At 48.8% G+C, this 19584-nt stretch overlaps 1 protein-coding gene across 3 annotated transcripts in view; it reads right to left on the reverse strand.

Moving 5' to 3' along the window:
* The window catches only part of EPG5 (ectopic P-granules autophagy protein 5 homolog), an 86400-nt gene extending 71931 nt beyond the window's left edge, over positions 1–14469 (reverse strand). The window contains exons 1-5 of one of the 3 annotated variants that reach the window (XM_040984963.1): positions 14306–14469; positions 5566–6480; positions 3657–3897; positions 2381–2517; positions 503–610 (exon numbers count right to left, since the gene is read on the reverse strand). In XM_040984963.1, coding sequence (XP_040840897.1) covers positions 503–610; positions 2381–2517; positions 3657–3897; positions 5566–6480; positions 14306–14368 — 1464 coding nt within the window. In that variant the 5' untranslated portion in view covers positions 14369–14469. Of the gene's footprint in view, positions 1–502; positions 611–2380; positions 2518–3656; positions 3898–5565; positions 6481–12454; positions 12653–14305 lie in introns of those variants that run through there. The other 2 variants (XM_040984964.1, XM_040984965.1) reach the window with 2 other exon arrangements.
* Positions 14470–19584: the final 5115 nt, after the last annotated feature.

A 19584-nucleotide genomic window follows, 5' to 3' on the forward strand; every position in this document is an offset into this window, starting at 1 on the left:
GGGATGAAGGCAGGGACCAGCGCTTTAGCACAAAGGAAAGGAAAACCAAAAAAAATCTGCCTCCTGCCTCAAAAGAGTCAGAAGTACTAAAGTGCAGAAGTTGAACCTGGCATGCATTTTGATTCCTGTGCATCTGACTGGCTGCTATGGGTGACAAAGGCAGGCAGCAGAGAGGAGAAACGCTAACAGCAGAGTCACAGGAGCCCCAGGCTCTGCTGGCGTAAAGGAAGCTGGAGCGGCTACAGCTGTAATGTGGGATGAACTGATTCAGGAAGCAGTGTGCATCAGCACAGCCTACTTGCAAGGAACTTGACAGAACTAAACAACTCAATATTTGCCTTTCACAATTTTATCAAAGGAAGGTGGCCCAAAGAAGTTTCCGCTCTACAGATCAGGTGTTGGATCTATTTTGGGGATTTTATTCCAAATATCCGTTAATTAGCAACTTCTTCAGGAGAACTGTAGAAGGGACACAGACTCAGAAGGCTACGTGTCACCGCACCTGGATGAAAGGGACAGCCCATTTACTGACGCCAGCCGGGCACCGCAGAATATGGTTGAGGAGGAAGAGGTGATCTCCAAGAGCACCGACTCTTTGCAACACTGCCACCTAAACATAAAAGACACATGAAGACATCTGTTACCCAACGCTCACACATGCTCACTCTTTCAAAGAGCTAACCAGACACTGGAGTATTTCAATTAAAACACCACAGGTAGTTTCTCTCAAAATCTAATTTTTAATTTTCTGGCAAATTACAATTCACTATTTCAGGCTATACATGAAAAGATTTAGGTCAAAAAGTTTAATCTACTCTTATTTTGTTATAGTGTCCCAAATCTAAGTATGCTCGAACATCTTATATTTATGAACTCTAGCATGTGGTCCGGCGTGGTGGCCTAGTGGCTAAAGTCCTTGCCTTGTAACCACCAGGGTGCCGGTTTGTGTCCCGACTGCTCCACTTCCCAACCAGCTCCCTGCTTGTGGCCTGCGAAAGCACTCAAGGCCTTGGAACTCTGCACCCTCATGGGAGAACCACATTCCTGGCTCCTGGCTTCAGATTGGCTCAGCTCTCTGGCTTATGCAAACACTTGGGGAGTAGACCAGCAGATGGAAGATCTTTCTCTCTCTCTCCTTTTCTCTGTAAATCTGACTTTCCAATAAAAATAAACAGATCTTTAAAAAAAAAAAAAAAAGAATACTAGCATGAATCTTGAAAAGCACCCAGGGGTAGGTGTTTGGCACTGCAGCTAAGACTTTGCTTAAGATACAAGCATCCCAAACCGGGGTACCTACATTCAAGTTCAAGTGCCCAATATCCTTCCAATGCAGGCCCCTGGGACGCAGCAGTGATAGCTCAAGTGGCTGAGTCCCTTCCCTGCCCCCATGGGAGACATGGACTGAGTGCCCAGGTGCTAAGCACCAGGGAGTCAGCAGGAAGGAACCAGGAGATGCGAGCACTTTGTGTCTCTTTCTGTGTATCCAGCCTTCAAATAAATTTTTAAAAGTGTCCAAGGCTGCTCCATTGAAGATTACAAGCAATAAACAAATACTCCTCTCTCTCTGTAACACACTAACATCTTTCCTAAGTCTTCTAAATCTGAACGCTTTTCTCTCTCTTAAAAAACAACTTTTAAAAAATGGTGATTTAATGTGTGATCTCAACTAAACAAGTTATGTTTAACAATTGCTCTTGAGATTCTCACACTTTATAATTTCTTTTTTTTTTTTTTTAGTTTTTTTTTTATTGACAATCTTTACATAGTTAATTAGGGTAAAAAGGTTCAAGGACTATAGGAAAGAGGGTAAGACTATTATTTTTTCCATATTGTTTCCTTCATGTTTAAAGGGGGGTATTAAGGGAGAAGGCCCACCCAATTTCCCACCCTCCGCAGGTCCCGGATGTAGGGTATGCTCAGGTGGTTTTGATATTTCAACTTCTTGAGTCAACTCACTATGTTTAGTACACCCAATTCATACTACTGCACCACATTTTTTTTTTACAACCTTAAGTTTGTTTATGGTCCCACTTCACAAGCTTTTTTTAAAGGTGACTAACTACAATATTAACCCTAAGAGGATAAAAAGAATGAGTTCTGAAGTTTTCAGATCAACTACTTATATCCTGGATCTGCACCCATATTCTTCAATGTCGCATTCTTCCCACAACCCTCCTACTTCCTAAACTGAAGCCAGCACCTGTGCCCAACACTACACCAGGTAAATAACTTACTGTCATGTGTCATCATCACAGAAAATTCAGAAACCAGCTCATTCAACTAACTGAAGAAGCATTCAAAGAAAAGATATATTGAAACACCAGATAATTCTTCCCCTACTGGGGAAATGAAGAGCCTTGCGTCCGTTTCTGTTCCTTACCAATTTCTGCAGCCAGAGAAGAACATCATCGTGGAACTGGGCGTCGTCACTGACTCTCCTGGTGAACATGAACAAGACACTGATGCATTCCTTCAGCTGACACAGATCCGAGGCAACACTTTCTGTCGGCTTAGAAGCTATAAATTGAGAGCAGGCTGAATGAGTCCCACACAAACAGTATTTTAGGTAGAGCTATGTTTAGAGTCTTCAATTAGAAGAAGCCAAAAACTAGCCTTACAATATTTAGTTCAGTTAAAAATTCAAAGATAATAAGCTGTATCACTACTACGCAAGGGAAAAATAACATCATAATTTTTTGTTATCTGAAAATCAACAGATCCCTGGCTCACCTTTAACTCTGATTAGTTAAAAAAAAAAAAAAAAAGGAAAGTTGGAGGTTAATTTAAAGAATCCTAACATCTCACCCCAAGTAAAAATTAAATAATCCAATAAGTATACTTAATACATATATAGTAATGGTTAATTTCTTTAAACTCAAAAAAAGATGAAAACTTCAAAATGTTGCAGATCTCTGTTGAGTTTCAGAACAGGCTAACTAGACAATCAAAAATAAACAGTGACAGAAGATAAAAAAAGTATTCTGACGATAAGGCTTACAATCAAAAACCATGTGGACTCAACTTGGTAACAAGCACATAAACTAGGACAGCAAGGGCCAGCACTGCTAGAGAGCAGGCATTCCGACATCCCAGGGAAGCAGAGGATGGTTGCCAGGGAAGGGAGGGCTGCCAAGAAATGTCATTAAAGTAGGTCTTCAGGGCCCGTTGCGGTAGCCTAACAGCTAAAGTCCTTGCCTTGAACATGCACCAGGATCTCATATGAGCGCCAGTTCTAATCCCAACGGCCCCACTTCCCATCCAGTTTCCAGTGGCCTGGGAAAGCAGCTGAGGATGGCCCAAAGCTTTAGGATCCTGTACCCACATGGAAGACCCAAAAGAAGCTCCTGACTCCTGGCTTCAAATTGGCTCAGCTCCGGTCATTGTGGCCACTTGGGGAGTGAACCATCAGATGGAAGATCTTCCTCTCTGTCTCTCCTCCTCTCTGTATATTTGCCTTCCCAATAAAAATAAATAAATCTCACAACAACAAAAAAAAAAAGGTAGGTCTTCAGCCTACATTGGGAGTGGGAGATAAAACGGAGGCAAAGTGGCACCTTGCAATAACAATCAGTATACAGTCAGATCCACCATGCTGCACCCATCAATTCTTGATTCATTCCAGGACTCAACGAGTGAGCCCTCCACTACTCACATACCTCGTTCTTGTTGAATTGCCAAAGATCTCAGAACAGCTGAACTATTCATTAGTGTGTAGAGATAAGACTCCACTTGCAACCTTGACAGCACAGAGGTGTAAGAATGAAGTGCCAGGGTCTGGTGGAGGTGCTCAGACTTGGCATCAAAAAGCTTCTTTAAGTCGCCCAGGGCACTTTCGTTCATCTCTACTCGTTGGTAGCGATGACAGCCATACACTTTCACTTGGTCTGCACAGACACCCTGCCAGAGGACACAAGAACCAAACACAAAACCAGTCACCCTTTGCATTTAAAGCATTCAGAGAACAGCTATACGATACAGAGGCTTAGGGACCATCTTCAAAGAGCTTATAAGCAAGGTTGGGGAACAATGCTACCCTGTGAAGAACACCACCAGAAAACAGGATCATGGGCCCCGGAAACACTGCCAACCATAAACAGATCACAAGTTCAGAGAAAACAAGGCTGGGGTGGCAGAGGAGGTGGGAGGAAGCAGCTGCAGCCACTGCTCGGGATACCCAGACCTTAGGAGAATGCCTGCTTTGAGTCCCAGCTATTCCACTTCTCAGGCAGCGGGTGCTGGCCCAAAGATGTGGGTCCCTGTAACGCAGCTGAGAGCACCAGGTTGAATTCCAGACTCCTGACTTCAGCCTGGCGCAGTCCTGGTGGTTCTAACCATTTGGGGAATGAACCAGCAAATGGAAGATCTCTCTCTATCTGTGGGTGTGGGTGGGTGTGTCTTTCCTTCCCTCCCTTTCTCTCCTTTTCAAAAAGGTAACTTTAAGAAGTCAAGGAAAGGGCCCAGCGCAGCAGCCTAGCAGCTAAAGGCCTCATCTTACACACACTGGGATCCCATACAAGCGCTGGTTCTAATCCCAGCAGCTCCACATCCCATCCAGCTCCCTGCTTGTGACCTGGGAAGGCAGTCAAGGACAGCCCACATGGAAAACCCAGAAAACATTCCAGGCTCCTGGCTTCAGGTCGGTGCAACTCAGGCCATTGCAGCCACTTGAGGGGTGAATTATCAGACAGAAGACTTTCCTGTCTCTCCTCCTCTCTGTGTATCTGACTTTTCAATAGAAATAAGTCTTTTTTTAAAAGGTGAATATTAAAAAAAAAAAGTCCATGGCATTATGCCCCAGGTGACAAGCTAATGATCCATAGCTAAATTTGATTTCAGATATGATATGTCAGCCTAGACTGCGTAAATGTGTGTTTCATTAGATGGCAATATCTTCCCATTAGAAAGCCTAATGTAAAATTCCAGATTTCCAGTGCAGTGGCTAATCCTCTACCTGTTAGCATGGGCATCCCATATGGGATGTCCCAGATGTTCTACTTCTTATCCAGCTCCCTGCATACGGCATGGGAAGCAGCAGAGGATGCCTCCAAGGCCTTAGGATCCTGTGCCCGTGTGGGAGGCCCAGAAGAAGCTCCAGGCTCCTGCCTTCAGCTCAGCTCAGCTCTTCTGTTGTGGCTATCTGGGGAGTACACCAGCAGATGGAACATCTTTCTCTGTATTTCTTTCTATAAAACTGCCTTCCAGATAAAATAAGTAAATCTAAAAAAACAATCCAGATTTCCTACAAAACAGATTTCTCTACAAAAATCCTAAGCTGCCACACCGGACCAAAACAGTATAACAGGAACAACCAGCTGGGACTCAGGAACGGCTGGCCCCTGCAGATTGGACAGGAACTTAGCCACTAACCACTGTTCTATGCAGTCAGCTTCTCTCCAGGCTACAGCTGGGCCCCGTGGGCACCTGTGTTGTGATTCCTAAACTAAGGCTAAGACGGGGTCAACATGAGCAGACACCCACACTCCAGAGCTCCCTGGTATCAGAGATGACAGTCCCTCTGCAATTCCCTTTATCCCCTGACCACCTTAGGAACACTAGTCAGATTACCTGCACAGACACCTGCTCCTCCTTAAAGTGCCACAGTCGACTTTTAGCATTCTGGCAATCCGCCGTCAGAGTCAGAAGCTCAGCTTCGGCCAGCAGCAGTTGCTTCCTACATCGTGAGTAGTTCAGAAGCAGCTCATAAAATTCATGCCTGTCCTGATGAGCCATACTGTCAAACTCTTCCTCATATGACTCAACATTTTCCAGCCAAGAGCCAGGCTCCAAGATTCTCAGCTGTTCTTTAGTGAACGGTGCTAGCTCGGGCTGAGACGGGAGCTCCGGGTACAGTCGCTGACTACAGAGCAAGGGCTTCACCGCCACCAGAGATGGCACTTCAGCCACCTCGGCAGGCAGCTGGGGGTACAGCTTCCTCACTCGAGCTGGCTGGAAAATGTCTTTGGCTTCACAGGATCTCGGCACGCCAACGTTCTGTAGCACCTCTACAGAACCACTCAGGGTGGGTTTTTCTTCCATTTCTCTGACATTCGAATTCTCCATTTCCTGCTGAAAGCAAGAAAAACCAGACTGCAACACGCCTTCTGAAGGTTCACGCTGCACCGACCTACCCTCCTCCACTTCCATCCAGGTCCTGGGAGGCTCCCCTTCATCTCGGGCGTTGACATTCAGCTTGCTTAGACCATCCCTGACACAGGCACCATGCTCCTCCGCTTCCTCCAGAGGCTCCATGTGACACGTCACGGACCCTTCAGTGCTGAGAGTCAAGGAGGTGAGTGGTATTTCGAACATGTCACTTTCGCTGTGTCCCCCGGCATCCCTCTGGAGTGGGGACTCGGCTAACTCCTTCAGGTGTTCTCCCAGGACCTCACGAGGTAGAGACGGGACCTCCTGCTCCGTGGAGAGCTTTGGAAGGGAGGTTTCGGACTCCTCCTTCTGCAGGGTTTCATATTTCTTCTTTTCCTGAAAGCAAGATTTAGAATATGAAATAACTTAGAACAAAAAGCGATGCTCTCACCATGAGAATTCATACACAGTTCTTAAACTGTATGTGAAAATCTATGTTGGCATTTAACACGGGGAGTTGAACTTTGCTTCAGGAGCCGTATGTTGCCTGTTTTGTATCATCACAGTTTTTGAGTATACTCAGATTGGAGATGCTCTGCTCCAATTCCTACAGAAAAATCAGACAGTAAATTATGTTTCAAAACTGAAGAGGAAAAGTCTCAATTTGATTTTCATGACCTGGGCAGAGATCAAGCGAAATAGGTCCACTCAAAACTAAAGCAGAAAACACTGGGACAATTTGAACAGTAAATCAACTACAGGATTGGAATAAAAATCTGCAGAACAAAATCAATACTCAGGAGCAATAAGTAGCTACAACATAAAAAACCACCTAATAAGCAAATTAAGTGGGCAAGAAGAAGCAGGACCATAGTAGAAAAGCTGCTGAAGTTCGGAAGAGGCCTAGATTGCAGTTCCCTGCACTGCTTCACTGTTCATTACTTAGACTGACGAAAGTTCTAGGACACAGAATGGAAGGCTACTTAGACGGAAACTGCTGTGACTTGCTATGGTTTCACTGTGCCCCACCTCCTGCCTTCAAGGCTCCCATGCTACAAATTTTACTCCTACTGTAAGATATGAAGAGGTGGGAAACGTAACCTGACCATGGTATAGAGGTGGGGGACTTCCGAGGGGATTAAGCTTAGCTAGGTCATCAGAGAGGAGCTCCCGTGAGCTATACCAGTGGCTACAAAAGAAGACAAGGAGAAGAGCAAGGACAGCTGGTTACACACACACACAGTGTGTGCACCTACCTGCACATGCGCTCTGTCTCCTGCCATGGGACACCTTGTGCTACCCTAGAACCCTGTCAGCAAAAACAAGCATCGCAGAGACTACTACTGAGCACAGCAAACTAAGGACTTCCTGCGAAGCCAGCATTCCATATGAGCACAGGTTCACATCCTGACTGCTCCATAACCAATCTAGCTCTATGTTAATACTCCTGGGAAAACAGCAAGAGAAAGGCCAAGGCCTTGAGAGAGACCCGGATGAAGTTTTGGGCTCCTGGCTTCAGCCTTGTCCTGCCCCTGAAATCGCAGCCATTGGGGAGTGAAACACTGGATGAAGATCTCTATCTCCCTCTCCCATTCACCCCCACCTCTGCCCGCCTGCCTTTTGAATAAATAAAATCTTTAGGACAAAAACAGATAGGCATCACAGATGCAGCCCCTCAACCCTGAGGCTCCAGAATTAGGAGCCAAACTAAGCGTCTTCATAGCCATGGCCGTGGCACACTGGGTAAAACTGCTGCCTGCAGTGCCAGCGTCACATATTAGCACCAACCTGAGGCCCAGCTGCTCCACTTTCTATCCAGCTCCCTACTAATGTTCCTGGGAAACCAGAGGAAGACAGTGAAGACCCTGGACCCTGTAACCACATGAGAAATGTAACTGAATCTACTAGCTCCCAGCTTCAGCCTGGTGCAGCCCTGGAGGATGCGACCACTTGGTAAGTAAGAAAGCAAATGGAAGACCTCTCTTTCTCCTCTCTATAACTCTGCTTTCCAAATAAATAAATAAATCCATGGGGGAAAAAAAGTACAAAACTTTGGGAACCCAGGAATATATTTTTGACATGTCATTTAGCAAAAAAGTCATTTCTTGAAAAGTTAACTTGGTTAGGGCGTAGTAACCCAGTGGCTAAATCCTCACTTTGCATACACCAGGATCCCATATGGGTGCCAGTTCATATCCCAACTGCTCCATTTCCCTTCTAGCTCCCTGCTTGTGGCCTGGGAAAGCAGTCAAGGCCTGCCCAAAACCTTGGGACCCTGCACCCACGTGGGAGACCCGGAAGAAGCTCCTTGCTCGTGGTTTCGGATCAACTAAGTTCCAGCTGTTGTGGCCACTTGGGGAATGAACTAGTGGATGGAAGACCTCTCTCTCTGTATATCTGCCCTTCCAATACAAATAAATAAATCTTTTAAAAAGTTAACTGACAAAGATAACATAAAATGAACCGTGGTTTTTAAAATATCTGTGGCATGTGGCTGGGCTGTATGCATCACTCAACAGTAAGAACCGAATGGGTGTGGGCTGGCTGGGCAAGGCCACTGTCCCTGTCAAGACAGGAGGTAGACTAAACCAGTCTGGGCCAAGGACCCAACTGTGTGCACAAGATATGCCACTGGAAGGAGACCTGATCGAGGAGCTTGGGGAACTCCTCTGTCAGGACTCAGTCCCTGCAGGTGAGCACAAGAACCAAGGCTGCAAACAGCCCAGACCTGGCCAAGTTACAGTAGACGCCGCTTCACTGTCCATCTGACTCCCTGCTTATGATCTGGAGAGACAGCTGAGGATGGCCCAAAGCTTTGGGGAAAAAAAGAGAGAGAAAAAAGCTAGTGTTTTGATTTCAAGAATGGACTAGCCAACCAAGAGAGGCAGGGAGCAAGGGGCTTAGGGGTGAGGGAGGGGAGGAAGGACAGACCTGGCCTTGCTCCCTCTGACCCCTGCCATGTGGTAGGGGCACCACTCATAGGGTGTCTTCAGTCACACAGTGATCATTCACCTTCAAAAGCCAGGGACTCCGGAGCAGCATGGAGGGCTCCGAGCAGCATGGAGGGCTCCGAGCAGCATGGAGGGCTCCATGGGGATCCTTTCACTTCTCCAAAGCCCAGAGAAGGTAACAAGTCCTCAGCAGCGTTCAGATTCCCATTCTCTGCTCCACCAATAAATCATCCCAAACGCTACTACAATCTAACCACCACAAAAATTGTCCTGGCTCTTCTGAATGCAAGACGGACTCTCCTCTGGCATTCCAGGCCCTCGATGATTCAGTCATGATCCTGTCCCAAAGCAAACCTTTCTGAACAGACTTTCCTTTGAATGCCTGTGACAGACACTAGCCATGTGCTATCTCTGGCTATTTCACTTTATGTTCTGTCTCCTGGAACAGACCATAAGTATTGCCAAGAGCAAGGACTATAACGTATGCCTCTTCAGAGTTGATCTGCCTCTAATCTTCAACACTGAGTTAAAAAAAAAAACAAAATGTTTCTTGAGATAATACTGATGACCTGTAATTCATAGGATTAAGTACTATTTGTTGAACTCTGTCCCAGGTACTAGAATTCCTTTTTTTTTTTTTTTTTCATTTTATTTTTTGTTGCTCACATAGTTGACAAGGATACATACCCATGAGGACCTCTGATTAGGGTGGGGAGAGTCCAGACAGACACAGGGGAGGACAGGTGGGACAAAAGCTTCACATTTTCCTTTTCTTCCCTTTTCCCCTATATTCTCCTATATGGGGGGGGGGGGGTGTAGTTCAGTTCCTGTCACTTTTGAAATTACACTCATTCCCAAAGTGATCCAATCCCATTTCTGACTTTAAATACCAGTACATAGTAATGATTCCCAGATCTACCTCCAGCTTTTAAGCTCTCCCTCTCTCTCAAAAACTAGATTCACAAACTCACCCTAATCCACATTCCCAAGTGAATATTTAAAGGATATTTGATTTGAAAATTAAGATACGCAAAACTGAACTCCTGATTAATTGTCTCCCAAAAACGTGTCCCACCCTCTGCTTTTCCATCTCGGGAGTTTTGATTGCTTTCTCTCAATCCACTTCCAAAACCCAGCCAACCTCAGCTCTGACTTCTCTCCACCCTCTTCGGCACAACTCTGCTCCAAGCCACATCACTCTTACCTGAATTACTGCAACAGTCTCTTAAATCATGTATGTTCAACTCTTGGCGCTTACCTATTTTCAGCAAGCACTGAAACCCACTCCTCGGTTCAAAACGCTGAGGTTACTCCCAATGCCACTCAGAGTAAAAGCCAGTTATTGCCCCAGGTGACCTGGCCGATACTACTTTCCAACCTCATCCCCTAACCCCCCCTCCCTCGCTCCACCAACCACTGCCTCCTCGTGGTTCCTGGAACATCACCACAAGGCATTGCCTCCCAGCCTCTCACCAACTGTGTCTTCTGCCTGGAACACTCCTGCCAAGTACTCACACGGCCAGCTCCCTCATGATTTTCATGGCTTCAATTAAATGCCACGTTTAATGAGAATTACCCCAACCACCTGTGTGAAAATGCAACATTTCCTGATGGAGATGAAGCAGGGATCAAGGAGGGGTAAGGCTCCAAGAATGACCACCACCCAGATTCACACGGCCACTCCTCACCATGCAGCCAAGCCTCACTTTCTATCCTGCCCCAGCCACTCTGACGCCCTCTTCCTGGAGATAACCCCAGAGCCTGCAGCCCAGCCCAAATTCTGTCTCTGCTGGGTCTTTAACCAGGCCCCTATCCTGAACACCACCCCTACCCCAGAAAACAACAGCGCTAGCCTGCATGGGAGCAATTTTCTCTGGAAATTTCCCACACTTCTGAGTGTGTACTGCCTTTGTGCCTCTTAGTAGACCCTGCTCTGATTCCCCACCTGCACCTCCCAGTTGTATTCTCACATGCAGGAAGACAAGAACCTGAACTAGGTCTAGCTGGGGGTCTCTATGCGCCAAGGCAGGAAGACTCTCTGGGACTCCTCTGGGGACCAGTGAGAGTTTAACGAACTGGAAGGCACAAAAGAATCTCACACTACACAACACAATTCACTCCTATAACCCGCAACCCGCGAGGCAGGGAGGGAATGTAGGTGGGAATCAACCATTCAGTCCTCGAGCAGATGGGGACCTAGAGGCCTTTCCATCTCAGCCTTAACTGTTGAGTTGCTGGGATTCAGAACTTAACATTGCCTGTTTAAAAAAAATAAAATAAATACTTCCTGTGACTATAAAATATACTACTGCTGCAGAGTAAGTCCAAATCTAAGAATCTATTGTTCCTAACTCACGATTTACCAAGATGCAGGCAGTCAGCATCCTGAGGATGACACCACAGATGAAAGACAGGCATTGAGCACCAAACACGTAACCACAACCCAGCAACCTGAGATCATCTACCAGATAATTAGCACTGAGGAATGTGGGTCAGCTGCTGGGTCACATCCAGAAGCCGCTCAAGCTATCTGCAGGCAACGGCACGTGACACTGTCCACTTCCTGGCTGAGCCACGGGAGGATTCAGTAAATAGTCACCCGATTGTGTCAGCCAGCATGGCTTCATTCACACAGCCTTTATATGCAACACCAAACATAGCTCCACACCAAGAAGTGCATCTATGCACTCTTAGGAGAATTCATTTTCTTGACTGACAAGTAGGGTAGGAGTACCTAGTGCTGTTGTGGACTTTTTCCATTCGCTTTCTCACACTCACCAGAAGACATTTACTAGAGCAAATCTTCCGCATGACGAAGCTTGCAAATACGCTTCAGCACTGGCATTTCTTTATTCATTCAACAAACACTGTCGGTGGAGGAGGCCACCAAGGGGGAAGTGGGGTGGGGGAAACCCCAGTACCTATGCAACTATATCTCATAATACAATGTAACCACAATGTAACCAATAATTTAAAAACTAAATTATATAAAAAAAGAAAGCACTATCAAGCGACTCTAGTGTCTATGAATGGCACAAGCCCCATCCCTCAGTGAGTTCATACTCAGAAGTGTTGGCAACGTAACTAACATGCGATGAGGGAAACTGCGGCACTGTGGGCTAGACGCTCTCATCCTGTTCGTAATACTGGTAAAGTTCCAGCTGTCCCACTTCCCATCCAGCTCTCTGCTTGTCGCCTGGGAAAGCAGTGGAGGACAGCCCAAGGCCTTGGGACCCTGCACCGGCACAGGAGACCCAAAGAAGCTCCTGGTTCCTGGCTTCAGATTGGCTTAGCTTCCCCCATTGTGGCTACTTGGAGAGTGAACCAGTGGATGGAAGATCATTCTGTCTCTCTTTTCTGTAAAATCTGCCTTTCCAATAAATGAGAATAAAAAAAAAGTAACAAGAGAATCCTCTTACCTGACGGTTTCTAATCCTTACAGTCTCCTCACAGAAGTGCATAAGCATGTGGATATCTGAAGTAACTGTTAAGCTACATTTCTGGCTTTCACCCGATTTCTCTCGCTAAGTATGTGGCGCTGCTGGCCATCTGAGCTCTCTAGTCTTTAGCTTCTCCCTGTATTTGGAGGTGAGGGGATACTAGCAATCAATACAGGGGACTCTCCAGTGCTGAGGCTGGATGACTAATGTTTACACCCACCCCGTGGTCTGGGCTCAGGGATCTCCTGCAGAGCGTTTTGTTTTGTTTTCCTTGCTCCTGTGCCTGGATGGTTCTTCAGCAACCTAACACAATGCAAAATTATTTCTCTTAAAAACGTTTCTGTAGGCTCAGCATGACAACCTAGCAGCTATAGTCCTCGCCTTGCACGCACTGGGATCCCACATGGTGGCCGGTTCATGTCCCAGCTGCTCCATTTCCATCCAGCTCCCTACTTGTGGCCTGGGAAAGCAGTCGAGGACGGCCCAAAGCCTTGGGACCCTGCACCTGCATGGGAGACCTGGAAGAAGCTCCTGGCTTCTGGCTTCGGATCGTCTCAGCTCCAGCCGTTGCAGCCACCTGGGGAGCAAACCAGCTCATGGTTCTCTCCTTCTCTCTGTAAATCTGACCTTGCAATAAAAATAAATTTTTTCAAATGTTCCTGTACTTGAGTACCAAGACAGCCATGAGACTATCTCCTCACAGACCTGGATACACTGATGTGCCTAACTCCACAACAGCTTTTTCACAAGCCATCACGAGAGGAATCTGCTTAAGCCATTTAGGGCTCACTAAACACGGGACTTAGGAAAACCAGTTTCCTGTAAAAGCCCTGTTCCCAAGGATCACGTTTACATCACACCCGCTTCTGAACATCAACCACTAGTGTGGAAAATCCCCTGTAATTGTAACACCATCCCTAGTACTTTCTGAACGTAAACTCTGTCTCAGATTGAAACCAAAATGATGTAGGTCTGGCCACCTTAGGGTAGCTCTAATCTATTCGCTGTAGAAAACGTGTAAGAAGCAAATCAACTTCAAAGCACACTAGAACTATCCGGGGTCTAACCTAGGAAATCCAGATTACTCAAGCACGCTCCTACTGCCCGAGTCCTGCTGTACACTAACTTCTAGAAACTTCCAGATATCCGCGCCCCACGGATATGCTACACCTGTCCGCACCAGTCGCTCCCCACGCAGCCCCGGCAGAAGGACGCCGTCTTCACGCGGACAGGCTCCCTTCCCGTGCTAGGGAAATTAAGCAGAAGAGTCAACCATGGAGACGTAAAGCGAACGCTGCCTCAGGAAACCGAACCCCCTGAGCAACCCGAGCCTAGGGGAGTCAGGGAGGAGGCAGAGAGGGATGGAGGCGCAGAGCCGCCTAGGTGGCTGGTGGAATCCCACCCGGGATCCGAGGGACAGGAGCAGAGCCCCGGGGGGACCGAGGCAGAGCCATGGAGGAAGGGGAGCGGAGCCGCCGGGGAACAGGGGCAGAGCCATGGAGGAAGGGGAGCAGAGCCGCCGGGGGACAGGGGCAGAGCCATGGAGGAAGGGGAGCAGAGCCGCCCGGGGACGGGAGCAGAGCCGCCGGGGGACAGGGGCAGAGCCATGGAGGAAGGGGAGCAGAGCCGCCGGGGGACAGGGGCAGAGCCATGGAGGAAGGGGAGCAGAGCCGCCCGGGGACGGGAGCAGAGCCGCCGGGGGACAGGGGCAGAGCCATGGAGGAAGGGGAGCAGAGCCGCCGGAGGACCAGGGCAGAGCCGCCTGCAGAAGCCGAGGAGAGGGCAAGGAGCAACGCAGCAGAACCTGGGCAGGGTCGGCAGGAATCCTACCTTGGTTTTCGTGCGGCTGGCCTTAGCCTTGGCCCGGCGCTGCGGCCTCACCGCCTCGGCCATAGACGCTGCGGCGGCGCCGTCGCCGTTTGTTTTGGTCAAACCCAGCGCTTCGCGCAGCCTGCTCAGGTCCAGCCCGGTGTCACATGACCGACTCTCCACCACTCCCGCTGCAGGGACGGCTGCCCCGGGGCGCTACGGACCGCCGCGTAGGACAAACCACTCCGGGAGGCCCTGGGATTGGCAGAGGGCGGCCCCGCCTCCTCCGGCTCCGCGGGACCGGCCGGGTTACCTGGGCACCTGCAGCGGCTGTCCAGGATGACACGCACTCTCCGCCTCCTCAGTTGCGCCCCCACACCGAGCCCACAGGGACTTCAAGAACTGCGGGGAAGTGCTTAGATAACCATGTCGTTTGCCCGAGTCTCTGCGAACCTTCGGTAAGGGGGAATGCGAATATCTGTCCGAATATCCTAAGAACTAAAGGATGCCATCGTGACAGCTGCAGCGCAGGCTCAGATTTCCGTTACTATGCGCGTCCCCAAGCTGGGACAGACGTCCACTCCGAAACAGAAGTAGAGAGACCCTGAATACCAATTGCAGAGGCGAAAAATCTGGCCCCATCTCCGTCTCCCAGCTTTGGTATTTCTTTTCCTAAGCACTTAAAATCTGTTTTAAAATGACATCTTTGTCGGCTCGTCGCTGGCACTGGGGGCTAATTCTGTCAAGTTAAACTCCAAATCCACCTGGAGAATGCATGATCTGGGAGTGGGAGTGGCCTAGTAGGAAAATAGTGGGCACCTCCCTCTTGGGTTACCACTCCCACAGAGCATGAGAACCAGGACAGGGGCAGGAGTGGCTAAACAGAAAGGTACCTGCCAGTATGTGTATGGGCTGGATAACAGGGCTGGTTGGGTTGAACTAGGCTTCAATGCCCATTGACAAGTACGAGAGCTAAATGGGATGTGGGACAGACCGAACAAATCTGTGGTACATAGTGGCATGCATTTTTTTTACCTTGATTAGAAAATCAGGTTTACAGAGAGGAGACAGAGAAATATCTTCCATCTGCTAATTCACTCCCTAAGTGACTGCAAATACTAATTAAAGTACTATAATTCACACAGTATCACGTCATTGCAAAATGTAACACTGCTGGGCTTCCCAAGTCAGCCAGTTTCTGGGACAGTGACAGCTGCTGATCAAGGAACCCTGGGTGACTCTTCTTGACCTCACAAATTCCGTTCCAATGTCTCTGCTGCCACCTGGTGGCTTTTTCTCCCAATGCTGCAATTGCTCACACGTGATTTCCCAGAAGCCATTCAATCTGCAGATAGTTCATTACTTCCTCTACATCGCTTTGTTTGACATTCTTTCAACATTCCTAGCTACTAAATACCCTCTGCAAAATTGAGAAATTGTGGCATTTCTATATTTTTTCAATTTCTGAAGACAACTCACACAGCTTTAAGCCAAGTAAATGCAGAGTTCCAGCCTACATTTAACAGACTCTTACACATATGAAATCTTTTCACCAAGACTTCTGTTTGCTTAAGCAGAGAAGCATATACATCTTGTCTTTTTTTCTATCATTTCCTCTTCTCATAACCTTCCCCAATAAGAAAAAAAAAAAACTCAAATAGTGATTGGCATCCCCAAACAGACTCAACTGGTGTCCCATTATTTGGCATCTGTATTTATTTATTTCTTAAGGCGACTGCAACCACCAGTGTGAATGTAGGTGATGGACTGAATTTCAACCCACACTGCCTGACACATGCAGGAGTGAGATTGGGGTCATCTCTGGTGAGGTTTCTTTGGGGACTGCCTACCCACCCTCCAACTGGCTCGTTGGATTCAAACCCCAAACCATGGTGAAAATACAGCTGTGTGTCAGAACTGGGCCTCCTCAGCTGCCGAAGACCATGCAGTGAACAACACGCCCAGCTACATGGGAGACATGACAACCAATTCATTGAGGCCTCCAGAGGACATCTAGTACTATGGAGGGCAGAACAAACTGGACTGCTCTCCTGGTCAAGCTTTGACAGCAAGTATCTAGGTGAATTAGTGTGGGGAGGTTCAGGTTGGAGGAAGGAGAGTAGGACAAATATTTCATTTTTTTTTTCTCCTGTGTCGCAGGGGTGGAGGGGAGTGATGGCCACTCCTTGCAAGCTACATCAGCACCTGAGGTGAAGGGCAATCATTTGATGACATCTTAGAGACCCTAGTGTGGGGAAGAGTGTTCTGAGGTTGTTACTGGAGTGGTTTTAATAGTTCTGAGAAGTTGGTCTCATTGCTCCAGTGTTGAGAAAATCTTTCCAAAGTCTATTGGCTGACGAAGCCCACCTTAGTGCATCTCGGGCCCAGGAACGTGCCGCAGAGCTTGGCCAGTAGGATTGTCCAACCTATTCTGCTTTCCATTCTCCGACAAGGCAGTTGATGTCTCCTACTGTCCTGAAGGAGCCGGCCATCACGTCCCCTTTGTGTGCCTTGCATTTTGTGCACCACACAGGCATCAGCAACTGAAGAGGCCCCGTCCCAACACATGCACTCCAAGGTCAGACCACACATTCTGTGATTTTTCTCTGTGGCCAGTGTCTGAATTCAGCATTGACTGAGGAGACCCCAAGAATCCTCACCTGGGGTGACCTCACACTTGACTGATGTGCACTAGCCAATAAAGAGTCAAACTCTGTTATCTGTGTCATTTAACACACATACCAGTGGATGCAGTTGCCTGGTCAGTTCCACCCCAGTTGGCTCAGCCAGAGCCACTGCCAGACCCAGCTCACAAGTAGGCTGAGAGGTGCTGCTGTCTTGTCCAGCCTGGCCCACCCCCAGCCCTGGTTCTTCTGCTCACAGCTATAGGTACAGCCTATAAGGGGAGTGCCTGCAGTTCCCCTGCCAGCCACATTCCCAGCTCTGGATTTTGCTCCTGCCAGGGAGTGCTGTGGTCCAGCCTGACATGACTGGCACCCAGTCCTGGCACTTGCCAGCTGATGCTATGGCCTTGCCCAGCCTAGCTCAGCCTGGCTTGCCTCCAGACTGGCCCACCCCCTGTTCCAGCTCTCATGCTCACCAGTGGAAGCAGAAACCCGGCAAGGGAGTCCCTGATGTCCCCCTCCCAGACTGTTCCCAGCAGGTGCTGTGGCCCAGTTGGAGATGGCCCGCCCCCAGTCTCAGCATTTGCCAACAGGTGCTGCAGCCTAGCTCAGCCTAGCTCAGCTCTAGTTCCATTTCTCGCTGGTGAGTGCAGCAGCGTCACCCAGCCTGGCCTACCCTCAGCCCTCAAGTGAATTGGTGGGTATTGTGGTCCAACTCGGCCTGGCCCACACCCTGTCCTGGTTGTCACTCATGCCAGTGTATGCTGTGGACTGATCTTGCCCAGCTCACTCTCAGATCCAGTTCACATGCATGTCAACCAGTGCTGCAGCCCAGCTTGATCTAGCCTGTTCCCAACAATGGCTCTTGTGCTCACCAGGCCTACCCATACTCTAAGCTCTTGCTGCAGCCTAGCCCAGCAGGCATGGGCCACACCCTTTCCTGGCTCTCCTGAGTGCCAGCAGGTGCTGTGGTCTGTCTATAGACCCAGCCCACACAAACACTGATGAAAGAGTGTTACAGACTTACCTGGCCTGACCCACCCCCAACCTTCGTTCTTGTGCTTCCCAGCAGGAACTGAGGCATAACTGGATAGTTCACCAGGTTCCCCTATCAGACTGCTCCCAGCCTATGATCTCATATGTGCCAGTATAGGCAGTAGCTATGCTTGGCATAGTCTGCCCTCAGGCCCAACCTTCGCATGTGCTGGTGGGTGTTGCAGTCTGGCCACACCTAGCCTTCTTCCAGCCCCAGCTCTTGCAAGTGTCAGGTGGGCTCTTGTCATGTGATTTCTGTAGTTCATCCTGGCTCGCCTTGTCATTTCCCCAGTTCTCTGTATAAATCAGCAAGTGCTACAGTCCCACAGAGGTAAGCCCAGAACTCCCCTACAGAATCTGCCCCCAGATTCAGTTCTCTCGCATTCTGGCCCAACCTGATGTGGCCTACTGCCTGCTCTGACACTCATGAGCAGGTACTGTGGCCTACCGCAGCCAGGCATGACCCCCAGACCCAGCTTTTGTCTGTGCCAATGGGTTGCAGGCAATACTGTTTAACCCAGCCCAGGTCTCCCATATGCACAGCTGCCTTGGCCTGAACTAGACATTCCCTCTGTTTCCCCATATTTAAAGAACTCCATCTCAGCTCCCCCACCTACCTGTGAGTGCACTGGCCTAGTTGGTGGAAGACCAACTAGATCATTCCTTCCCTGGAAACAAACATGCTTAGGCCACTCCCACTCCAAAGGTTCCCCAGACCCCTCTCCCCAGGAAATTTGCAGTTTCCTCACCTCCCTGTCCTCCTCAGTTGGATTTAACAAAAATTCTGTCTCCAAACAATATGGCGGCAGCAGGGGAGAGGGTATAGACTTCCACATGCAAATTTTGAAGGTGATACAACTCCCCCTTCATGGGGTGGTGGAGGAAGGTGAAGAACTTAGAAGTTCCTTTGCACTCAGGAACTTAGAAGTGTCTGGCCACAGTTTGTTTTCTAATCTTCCTGCTTGGTGGCTGTGCCTGAGTTTGCCTCGGAGGCTGTGACCTGAGGACGTAGTCAGAGTGAAGTACCATTTGCATGGGCACAGCCAGCTCGGAGCCACATGGGTGTGTGATGTTATCAGAGCACCACCCACAGCCACTCCTCCATGCCTACCACTTCCTCAAACGCTGGCCTAGCTTCCACCCACCAGGGGCCCTGTCAGCACCTGCTGCGGACATGCAGGCCCATGCATACATTTTAGCCCCCTCCCTCACCTTCCCACTTCCACACAGGTGCTTGCCGGGCTTGCCCCCAGACCAGAGCGCTGCTCCCTGGTTGCTTGTTCCGGGGTCCTGGCCCAAAAACCACAACATGCCTTAACTGCTCTGACTCCGCCAATGGCAGGCATGGTGAGCAGACAGGAGCCCAGGCCAGCACCTTGAACATGCCCAGGTCCTGTCTGTGCTGTTGATTACTGTCCAGAGCAGCAAAACCCAACTGGCCCTGGCCCTGAGCCAAAACTCCTTAAACTCCATCCCCATTGCCTGGCAGGAGACACCTGAAGTGTTAGGTTTTAAACACAGCTAATTCCCTCGGCCAAGTCCTCTTTGCAAGATTTGTTTACCACAAGCCAAAATCCGAGATGCAGAAAGGTGCTTAGGAGGTCCTTTATTCCAGCATGGTGGAAACAAGAAGGAGCACGA

This window comes from Ochotona curzoniae, unplaced genomic scaffold (assembly GCF_017591425.1).
Source record: "Ochotona curzoniae isolate NIBS_2020 unplaced genomic scaffold, NIBS_Ocur_1.0 contig_43, whole genome shotgun sequence".
Classification (NCBI taxonomy): Eukaryota; Metazoa; Chordata; class Mammalia; order Lagomorpha; family Ochotonidae; genus Ochotona; species Ochotona curzoniae.